We start from the raw sequence: 11,201 nt of genomic DNA, 5'->3' as shown, positions 1-11,201 counted from the left end.
TCTCTTACTGAATCCTGTGCCTTCATAAATATGTAACTGAGATCTTGTGGAGGATGCCCAAGACAAGAAATTCTCTCTACACATTAGGAAATCCTGCGTAGATTTTCACTGGCAGAGGAATCAGCAGCATACTTTTTATATGGGAAGTGAAGAGAGTGTCTTTGCAGTAGAGCTCACCTCCCCTTCTCAATGTTTGAAAGAAATGCAACAAAAGGAGTGAGATAAGATTTGAAGATGAGGGTATGTGTTTAAAAGTCATGGAATCCTTTTTCTAAGCCCACTAAGAGAGAAGGAAGAAGCTCTAGAAACAAAATGCAGACCAGCTAAAACAATCTATATATCGGGTTCAAACATATGGTATGGGGAAGATGAACAGCTTTATTGCAGACTAAGAAAAAAAGGAGATAGAAGAAAAATAATTCAGCGTTTTCTTCACTTAGCTTGAGCCTAGTTCATAAATGCACCTTTGTCACAACAAAGGATAGCATCAAAGGATGATTTGCATTTGTGAGCAAGCCACCCAAGATATTCTGGCGCTTACCTGTCCCTCACAGCCTTGTTGCACCTGTTCTAAACATCTTGAAAATTGCCAACAAGGTGATTGTACTTTCAAATACACATCACAGCCCAGAAAGGGTGAAACATTCATGGCAACAGAAACTATGGGTGAAATTCAGACATACATCCTAATGGTGAGATGATTTACATTGCTTTGCCTTCAATAGCATGTTTATCTGCATGTACACCCCCCTCCCAGAGGTGTAGGAAAGGGAGTGTGGTGGGTGCGGTCCGCCACAGGTGTCATGACTGAGGGGGGTGGGGAATGGCAGTCGAGTGGGAGCGCACCCACCCCGGGCATATGCTCCGCCGCTGACCCCTCCCCCAGTAAAAATGGATGTGGATGCCTACTCTGCTGTGTTTCTGAAAGCTCATCCCATTGAAAGTAATGCAGTGCAAATAAATGACCCATATTCAGACATGCGCTTCCAGTTTCTGATCCAGCAAGTTCGATGTGTAGAGAAGCACTTGGGTGCATTGATCATCTCTACTTTTAAAGTTAAAAAAGTCAGCTAGCTGCACCACTCTTCTGCAAACGACAAAGTGCTGAACGATGGCAACGCTTACCAAGAAACAAATCAGTCTCAATTCTCAAATAGCCAAAAATAGTTATTTATTAATAATTTATGATCTCAACATTCTTAGAATAAAATCCCAACTTTTACACTGGCAAATCAGAGACACTCCCTTATGGACAATTGTGTGCAAGACCTTCTTGCATATTACACAGGTACACATGCTCACACCCACACACACTTCCAGTTTTATACAAAAATAAATGCAAGATATTGCATTTGAGGTGAAGCTCCCTGAAGAGTTTGTACAGAGGTAATGCACTGTTTAGCACAAAATCGTTTTGTTTTGAATTTGATAATTTACAGAAAAAAGAATCTTCTGTTCTGAAGACGTAGCTCTCTTCCAAAAGAAAAATGCAAACTAGGCTATTTACAAAAGGTAAGGCCAAATTAAGTCATGAGACCCTATGTTGATGGCACACCCCTGCAAAAGAAAATTATATATATATATATATATATATAATCACCACAAAAGATACTTTATCCATTCACAAAATGTGAGTAAACAAACCCCAAAGCATAGACACAGATTCCCTAAACAAGGAAGCAAGTTTGCCTCATTTCAACAGTAAAATCAAGCATGCTGCAAAAATGTATCCTTTGCATACAAAAGGAAGAATGGAGAGAGAAAGAACGCCCCTTGAGTTGACCTCTGGTACCTATCATTTTACTGATGTTGCTTATCGATTCAGGATTTAAAACTTTTTAACATCAACCAAGCCAAGCATTACAAAGCTCTTGGCAAACAAAAATTCCAAACACATTTGACTTAAACCTCTCTTTGGCTCCTCTAAATCAAAATTGGGGGGGAGGGGGCACACAATTAGTCTTCACTGAAGACAACACAATATATTACAAATGCATTGAATACATTTTCCCCAGTCTTACATGTGCTCATATAGTGTCCATTCTTCCTCCCCCCTATCTGTGTTTGGAAGTCCTCAGTTCCAAGTCACTGTGTAGGTGGCGGTTTGTGAATTGAGCAAAAATGCGTGGCCTACCTAGACGCAAGGTCTGAAGAGTTTATGGTGGTTGTTTCCCCCCCGGGAGAACTCGGCTGGTTCCCTCCCTTTGCAATAGCAGATTCCAAACTTTGTTAACCTTTTTATTTTTAAGCACACAGGCCGGCTACTGCTCAAGAGCAGCATCCACAAAAGAGAGCTGGATTCCTTTGCTGCCATCAAAGAGAAGCATTGTGGAGGAATGATCACACAACCCAAGGCTGGAAGAACTGGGACGTGGCTGGTGCTCACGTGGACTGCAGGGAGTCTACCTGGAAGACATTTTGGTTGGAAGGGGTGGTGAAATAGAGCTGCTGGCTGGGGACGCGGTTGTCACAGGGGCAGTTCAGCCCCAGAGTCCTCTCAAAGTCCAACAGCTGGCCCATGAAGTTGAAGTTGGGGGAGATGTTGGATTTCTTCATCTTGACAATGTCGTAGGCGTCGTTCATGGACAAGTTGAGCTTCTGCATCAGGTAGGCAACCGTCACGGTGACCGAGCGGCTGATCCCTGCCAGACAATGCACAAGCACGCCACAATTCTTCCCACGAGCTTCATCTGTGGAGGAAACAAGACAAAGACAAGAACCGTGAGATCTCTCTTCTTCTCCCAGCCTAAAGGTCACACCACTAGACGAGACCAAACGTGACAGAGAGCTTTGTGAACTCCTCATAGAATTTGCATCGCCTTCCTTCCTACTCCCATGCTCCAGGCTCGCTTTGCATAGCGTTTTCAAAGCCTTGCTTTATTTCCTCTCCCAATAAAATTTCTATTTTGACTGGGCCAAAGTCAAAACGCAAGAGTTCTAGGCAGAGGTCTTCTGAACTCAGGTCTTGAACCTACACCAGCTTTGAATGCACCAGGAACAACATGAAAGCAAGTTACACCTTCAACAGAATTATGTGGTACAGCCTTTGTTGAAGTGTACCAGGCAGCCTACAGGGTGAGACCGACTGTTCAGATGCTCAAGAACTAAAACATACTCCCTGGACACCGGAGACTCAGCTAGGAGCAGCATAAATGGTTCTAGCCTAATTTGATGTGCAAAAGGGAATATTTTTGGCTTACTAGGGAATATTCCAGAGGGTAAACCTACACCTGTAATCTGAAGTAGACTACAAGAGGAACTGCAGTGTGCGAATCTGCTGACCACACAGTTTGGTTCTAGGCTGGTTCTGACCATATTCCAACCATGTTATTCTGCAGTTGGGGGTCAGAGGCAGAAAAAGCAGGTGTGGTTCCCCCCCCCCTTCCTGCCAATGTGTTGTAACATGAGCAGCAATAAACAACAACATGCTGTCAGTCGCAGAAGCAGCTTATGGTGGGTATGTGGTTGATGATCTGTGGTTTTAGAAGATTCCATCAACATTGGAAGGGCTTGTTTTGAACTATAGAAATGTGAAGTGTTTTATGTGACTTTTCTGCTCTCTTTTACGACATAATGCGTTTGTGTTGACGTTGTTAAATGTAAATTGCTTGGAGACCTTCTCAGGTAAGTGAGTAATACTAAATAATACTTCATAAGTTCTAATACTAATAGGTCACCAAAAAAATTTGGTGTACATTCGCCCTAGCATATAAATAGGGAAACCTTACAATGCCACCTCTTTTTTTTTTTTTTTTAATGGAGACCAGCAGATTGCAAAGGTCTATTAAATTATTCTCCAACTGTTGTGCAGTGCAGCTGAACAATGGAGGTATTCAGCAGTTTTAAAAGGAAGAGAGAAGTCACAGGGGACAGCCCATTAGGAGAAACAGGATGTCAACATTGCCAGAAAATGGGTTCCTTTGTAATAGGAAATGCATTATAATGCCTGGAGATTAGTTTCTTTGTGGCTTCCAGCCTACAGTTTCTTCTTGCTGGGCTCAGATTACCTACATTCTGCTCTATTACCAGTATCACTCAATCAGATTACAGCACAGTATTCACTGGCAGATAACACAATGACCCTCCCCAAAGAGGGGGTGGGGAGCATAACTGAACTAATTCACAAAGAGAAGGGGAAGGAGTCTAAATGTATTCATCAGCACTTCTCATATATTTTAGGGCAATACCTGCTTCTGAGAAAACAGTGGTTTTTATGGAACCCTCTAGATTAAATTCAACAGGGCATGCTTCCACATGAGTAGGTACAGAAATGAAAGCTTGGAGGCTCTAGGGGGTATACTTCTGAGTAGATGTACATAGGACTGCACTGTTTGAGGGAGCATAAAGGAATTGAGGAATCAGGTCAGGCAGACTTAAAGAAAAAAGGGAATGAATGCATCCAATTAACTACCAAAACACTGGAATCTCTCTATATATTGTGTTTTTAAAAATTACTTGCTTTCTTTTAAAATACAGTTTTCCTGGACAAAATTCAAATATGCTGGCATGGAAATTATGACTTTAAAATAATAAAGTATCTAAAAGATCAATTTCTTCTTCTTACAAGCTTTAACAATAACTAAACGCTGGCAGAAGTATCTTGCTATTTCTTAGATCCTCAAAGGCTGAAAATTACATTAAAATAAATAAATATTAAACAAGCCATACTGTTAATAATTTGCAGCATAATCCTGTACACTTCTACTCAAAGGCAAGTCCCACTGAATTTAACAGGGATGACTCCCAGGCAGGTGAATTGAGGATTGCAGGCATAATTATGCTACCACAAGACACACCCAACACTCACTTTGCAATTATTATAAACTAAATCTCACCTATAAAAGAGATGGCCTCAGGGAAAAACTGAGACAAGTTTTGGCTCCAGTGGTCAGAGATGGGGATCTGCTTGTATTTAAACTCGCCAGCATTCTCAAAGAGATTAGGCAGGTTGGGGGTGACATTCAAGATGTATTTAATGCCAAACTCTTCTAGAACGTCCAAGTTGGTGGAATCCTTGGCACAGCCCAGGTAGAGGTAGGGCAAGATCTCCACCGGAAAGGAAGGCTGGTTATTGGACAAGGGGCTGCCGTCAGAGTCGGTGGCACTGTTAGGGTCTCGGTCAATGTCCGATTCAATGTCCGAAGAGGAGTCGGAGCTGATTCGGAGGCCACCCAAGCCCAGGACTGGCAGAGGGGGAGAACTGCTGCTACATGAACTGTCCAAGTTAGTTTCGCAATGCAGGGCATACTCTGCCTGGAACTTGCTGAAACCACCTGGGAAGAAAAGAAAAAAAGAAAGGAAATAATTTGGATGAGAGATCAAAGTTTTCCAAACCACCACCACCCCACACACCACCGGGAGTCAGTTCTATAGCTGTAAGATGCAGAAGCAGAAAGCCACACAACAACAGACGTGTTTGTGAAGAGACATAGCTCTGTAGTGGTGTAACTGGTTCAATTGACTTTTGCCTGAAGCCAGACAGTGCAGGCAGCCCTGACCAATGGCCCTGCTCATTAGAAGGCAGCTAGATTCCGCTGTTTCAGACCATTAGAAATAAAACTGGGAGCTAGGGAGGTTGAAAAAAAAAAAGAAGGGGATTCCCCTCTATCACGGCTGTCAGATTAAGGATTAAAAAAATAGTAGTGGCAGATGCTGCTCCTGTGGAGTTCAGTAGAGGAAGGGGGATTAGGAAATGAATGGACAGTCCTGAGAATGACAGAATGGAGATGCTGCAAAATGCAAAGGAGCCATCGCTTATTCCGCCATGGAAAGCAGAATTCTGTTGCCCACCAATAAATACACTGGATCCTTTTACTTGCACAGGAAGGAACATTAGGCAAAGTGAAACAGCCCAGATTCAGACGACAAATTTCAGAGTAATGTTAAAGGGCAGGCAGTTGCCAGCATTTCTGTAATGACACTTTTTAAGGTTTTTTTGCCTAATCGGTGTAAAATGCATATTCCACCCATCATAAAAGAAATGAGCTATAAGGAGGAACCACTGAACAGCCCTAAACTGAAGAGGACAGCACAGAAGGGGTTATAGCTCTTCCCCCACTCCACTTCCTATCCCAAGATTTTGCAAGAGCCTTTGCTCTTCCAAAGAAAGGGAGGGAGGAAGCAATCGGGTTATCAAAACCATCCCTTCAGGGCATGTCTCCTTTGAAGCGGCTGCCTTTTAAGTCCAGGCAATATAAACCAGGCCCTTTTACTGCACCACCGTATCACCCCTAGTCTCCCTATACGTAACACTTTGACCTAGTAACGCCAGACTCATCCCCGGGGTTTTGCCTAGTTTGATTGGAGGGAGGAGGAGCAAGCAGAAGATTTAGAGCCGCCGGCAGATTTCGGAGTGACTTTGCGATAGATCAGCAAGGATTTAAAACGAAAAGGCTCGGCTGAGCTGGGAGGGGGGCAGGCGGGAATGGAAAGGGTGTGTGAGCGAACTGTCCATGAGTGAATATCGGTCTGAAAGGATTGTGAATTCAATTCAGGTGCTAAACATCTCCCGAGAGATGGACCCAGTTCCTTCTGCTAACCCACCCCCGCAAACCCGAGTCGCGGTCGCTCTTTCACACGAGTTTTTTTGCTAGGAAAAAGATCTAACAGCCTTCAGGAGTTGGGATTTTCAAAGTTTGTCCCTCGGATATATTGCCCCATGTTAAACAACTTAGGCAAAGGGGTTTGTGTGTGTCCTGCCCTATGGCTTTCCCTGGCAGGTTTTAAAAGCAGTGAGATTTGCCCAGCATGGGGGTTGGGGGTGTTCTCCTCCTCTGGGATTTCTTTCTCCTTCCTTCCTTCCTTCTCCCCCAATCAGGGGCCATCTGGCAACGCTCCGCTGCGTACAATAGGGGGCGAGGATGTCTTGCGCCCAGACGCAGGGGGCTGGCGTCTAGACACTCCCCTGGCGGCTGGAGGGGAAGGGGCGGTTCCGAAGGCGCCGGGGATAGAGGAAGGGGGGGAGGAAGGAAGGAAGGCAGGACTGGATTCCGGGGAACCCGCTCCCGCTCGGCTTAACCCCTCACCTTCCAGAAAGAAGGCCTTGCAGCCGTCGTCTTTGAGGCGCTTGAGGAGCAGCCCCAGGACGGAGTCCCCGGCCGTGTTCTCGTTCCAGTCGCTGCTGCTCTCGTCGTAGAGGACGACGGTGTCGGTGCCGCAGCGGCGGGCGAACTTCTCGCGCTCCTCCTCGCCGCTGGCGAAGAGGGCGCGCAGGGGCAGGTTGCCCTTCTGCAGGCGCCGCAGCATGATGCCCGGCAGCGCCACGCTGATGGCCGACTCGATGTGCGACGACTCGTACAGCTCCTGCGGGCGGCAGTCCATCAGCAGCAGGCGCTCGGTGCCCAGCTCCAGCTGCTCGTTGAGCCACGCCACCGTCTTGCACAGCGCCATGTCCGACACCACGAAAGGAGGAGCGGCGGGTCGGAGCGTATCTAGCATCGGGGAAGGCGGGCGGCGGCGGGGGGCTGTGGAAAACGCCCCTCTCCAAAGGGCCACGCGGACCACCGGGCACGGGCGCAGCCGGGGCGAAGGCAGCCGCAACTCGGGAACTCCTCGGGCGAGCTCCCGGCCTCCGTTAGCAGTGGAGAGAAGGGACGGAGCAGGAACCCCCCCCCTTCCTCTTCTTTTTGTCAATGAATCCTCGGATGAACCTCCCTAACCGCCTCTGCTTTTTTGCTTTCCCCGAATAAAAATCCAATTAAATGTGCTCAGATGCCTTTCTTCCGTGCAGCAAAAGGAAATGCATTTAAATAACTCGTTAGAGAGAAGAGACAGACCCTACTCTCGCTACCGGTGTTATTGCTTTGCCTGCTTCTCACATCTTGCTTCACGGCCCCCCTTCTCCTCCTCTTTCTTCCTAAGTCCTCGAGATGCGATCAATGTCCCTTTTAATCAGCCCTGCACGCTCTGCTGCTGCTGCTGCTGCTACCGCTGCTCTCCTCCTCGCTTCGCCCCTTCCACCCCGCGCCAGGCAGTTCCTCAATGGATACAAACATGGAACGTCTCAATGGATACATTCTCTCGGCCAGCCAATCAGCGCTCGCGGAAGGGGCTGTTTCCGTGGAGACGGGCCGGCTGGAACAGGTTGTGTTGATGAATTGTTAATGAGTTTGTCATTCACAAAAACGGAAAGGAATTTCCGCTCCGGATAAGCCGAGTGCAAACAAGCAGCAACAGCAGCTCAGCGGGAGGAAGGAGGGAAAGGAAGGCGCGGGGGGAGAAGAGAGGGAGGAGGAGGTGGAGAGCTAAGAGGGGAAGACACACAGCCGCTAGAGCTGCGCGTCTGCGGCTCGAGTTTCCTTCTGTTGCAGCTCACGCAGAGCAGCCCAGCGATTACACAACAAATGGTCCAATTAGAGGAGGAACAAAAGGCAGCCTCTCCTCCTCGGTGTTTTCGCTGCACAAGCGCGCTCGTTAAGGGCACTTCGCAGCCGCGCTTTTCCTCTTTCGGGCTCCCTTCGCAGCGAGGCGAGGGAACATTTGGGACACCCCGCGTTGCTTTTGCAGAGCTGATAAGATGCAAGTGCCTTTTGCAAGCATTAGGGGACCCCCCCCGTCCCTTCCCCTTGCCGTGGATTTTTTCCCCCCGTGGGCGAAACGGGAATAATGACTGACCCACGCGTGCGCGCTTTATTTTCCGCCCTCTACAAACACGTGCGCTGATAGTAACCACAATACATGCGGGCACACAGGTCCTCCAAGTCAGGAGACTGGAATTGAGAAAAGGAAGCGGGGGGGGGGGAGCCCGATCGCGCCAGTGAGTGACCTCAAAAAGTCAGCTACGAAAAAGCGCGCCGCCGGCTTGCTGCGAGAGCCTCAGGTTTTATTCTCCCCTCCGGGCAAGCCGAGTTAATTGTGGAAGAAGGAGCCGGCTTTTCATTAGAGCGGAGCGTGGGCCGGAGTTAATGGGCAGCGGAGCGGACAGAGCCGCTTGGCATTTGCAAGGGTGGCTGCTGGCGCTCGGTAATTGTGACCCATTGTTCCCACAGCCTGAAATCCAGGCCGGGAGAGCGGCTCTTCCTCCCCCTTCGGCCCGGGCGCTTTTCTTGCTATTAACCCTTCCTGGGCTTCCAAAAGGAATATTTCCCACGCATTAAACCCATTTCCCCGCGGAAGTGCCGCGTCTGCCACCGCTTCCTCGAGGGGGCCTTGGGGGAGTCCTCGTCGGAGTCCGATCCCCCCCCCACGCGTGTTTACTCGGAAGGAAGCCCCGCTGGCTATTCAGACGGGGCCAGCTTCCCAGAGGGTTCGCCTGCTCGAAAAAGAGGAGCAAGGGCGAATTCGTTGCGAGGGAGGCGAAAGGCCAGCAAACCACCCCTTAAGTTCGAGTAGGCACCTGACGAAGTGGTGCGTTAGCTCCGCGGAAGCTCCAGCCACCATAAGCTCATCGGTTAGTCTTTAAGCACACGGGGCTCTCTGCTCTTGGCTTTGCTACACGTCCTAAGGGCTGCTACACAGAGTCGTTATTGCGGGGTTGGCTACGTTAGCCCCTGCCAAGGATGCACCAGGTCCAGGCTGGGCGCAAAAAATCCGCCTCTCCGCAACGATCTAGCTCCTTTCTAAGGGCGCAAGTACATCCCTGCTGCTGCTGCTGCTGCTGCTGCTGCTGCTGCTGCTACAATGCATGTCAAAGATACAAGGGTGACAGGGCTACTCTCCGCCATCAAGCTTAATGCAAGCATTTACTGGGCTACCCTGGGAAGCGGTTTTCTGCTTTTTCTCTACTGTCCCACAGTGTTAAGGGGGGGGGGGGTTGAGTTGAGATTTTGCTAGGTATTACAAATGGAGGGAGCTGACCAGAGTGGCTGGGGCAGTCCACTAAGATGGGCACCATATATTATTATTTATTTCATTGCATCAGTGTGGTCTGCTAGGAAAAATGCCCTTGGGTAGCCAAGTCAGGTGCACCTGGGTGATGTTGGCCTGCGGTGGGACACAAACATCGCTATATGGATTTGGCTTCTAAACTGCTGTTGTGATTATGATGGTGGTGATTCATTTGTAAAATGAAGTGAGAGGTCCCTGCAGTCCCCTGACAAGAAAGGCCTTGAACATGGGTAGGCAAACTAAGGCACGGGGGCCAGATCTGACCCAATTGCCTTCTAAATCCAGCCGACGGACGGTCCGGGAATCAGCGTTTTTTTACATGAGTAGAATGTCTCCTTTTATTTAAAATGCATCTCTGGGTTATTTGTGGGGCATAGGAATTGGTTCATTTCCCCCTCAAAAAATATAGTCCGGCCCCCCACAAGGTCTGAGGGACAGGGCCCCCTGCTGAAAAAGTTTGCTGACCCCTAGCCTAGAAGATGGATCATTTCTTTATTTGGGCTGGCTTTTAAGTCATTCCCAGGCAGAAACATAACAGCACTACAAGATAAAGCAACTTAAGATTTCTTGCTACACATGCACACCCTTGTGCTTTCCCACTCTGTCCGCTTTCCTTCCTCCCCAGAGCACATTAGGTCACATCAAACACTAATAGCGGAATATCCTGTTCCCACATAATAGGAGAACGTGTGGGAGCTGCCAGGATGATTGTGTTGTCCATGACATCGGCTTTTATTGCTCTGATAGAAGTTAGTTTCCCCTGCCCCTTCAGCACAGTATAGGAAGGAGGGGGTGTATGCCACCAGGAACTGCTACCATTGTGTGTGTGGCCTGGGTGATAAAAAAAGTTGTGGGAGGGGGGGGTGGGCAGTTGCTTGAAAGGAATGTTGCCCAGCAAGCTTCAACTGGACAGCTAACAGGCGGAGCAAGTCACAAGGACTTTACTCTGAAACAAGGCATATAAATGACCATCCCTTTTGAGACAGTGACAATAGGGAGAAGACCAAACCACCAGGCTGCACAGCTCCTTTGAATAATCAGCATGAATTATATCTATGGGGATCACTGTGATATACAGTACTGTGAACACATAGGATCATTCCAGTAAGCGGTATGGTATGTTGCAGGTCCTAGGATATGCCTCATCTGTGATACCTTTGGGGTAATATTAGGTTAGCAACAGAGAGACAACAATAGCGGGGAGTATAGGAGCATGAATCTGGATTTGTAATAAAAGACCTGTGACCTGACCCAAACCAAATGTTTCTAATTCGCTGAAATTTGCTGAAAAGCTTACACTACAGGATGGTGGGTTTTTCAGCAAGTGTCTATAGTTTCATCAGAACTGATTCTTTATTCAAACTAGGTGTTTTTAC

The 11,201-nt window shown here is 47.9% G+C and overlaps 1 protein-coding gene across 1 annotated transcript; it reads right to left on the bottom strand.

Annotated features, from left to right (window-relative positions):
• Positions 1-1,154: 1,154 nt before the first annotated feature.
• DUSP6 (dual specificity phosphatase 6) lies at positions 1,155-8,361 on the bottom strand. Its single transcript, XM_083699443.1, has 3 exons — positions 7,026-8,361; positions 4,836-5,273; positions 1,155-2,690 (listed from the first exon to the last, which is right to left on the bottom strand). The coding sequence occupies exons 1-3, from the start codon at positions 7,435-7,437 to the stop codon at positions 2,383-2,385; spliced, it is 1,158 nt and encodes a 385-aa protein (XP_083555569.1). The 5' UTR covers positions 7,438-8,361; the 3' UTR covers positions 1,155-2,382.
• Between the last annotated feature and the right edge of the window lie 2,840 nt (positions 8,362-11,201).

The sequence above is a fragment of the Podarcis gaigeae genome, assembly GCF_964106915.1.
Source record: "Podarcis gaigeae genome assembly, chromosome: 10".
Lineage (NCBI taxonomy): Eukaryota > Metazoa > Chordata > Lepidosauria > Squamata > Lacertidae > Podarcis > Podarcis gaigeae.
Note: the sequence above shows the minus strand (reverse complement) of the source record. Positions and strands in the feature narration are given on the sequence as shown.

Bases quoted from the DNA above. Each gene is read 5' to 3' on its own strand.
- DUSP6 (XM_083699443.1), bottom strand. From the start codon at position 7,437: ATGCTAGATACGCTCCGACCCGCCGCTCCTCCTTTCGTGGTGTCGGAC. The intron at 5,274-7,025 runs GTGAGGGGTTAA...TTTTCTTCCCAG, and splicing joins CAAGGCCTTCTTTCTGGAAG to GTGGTTTCAGCAAGTTCCAG. The intron at 2,691-4,835 runs GTGAGATTTAGT...TTTCCTCCACAG, and splicing joins TGAGGCCATCTCTTTTATAG to ATGAAGCTCGTGGGAAGAAT.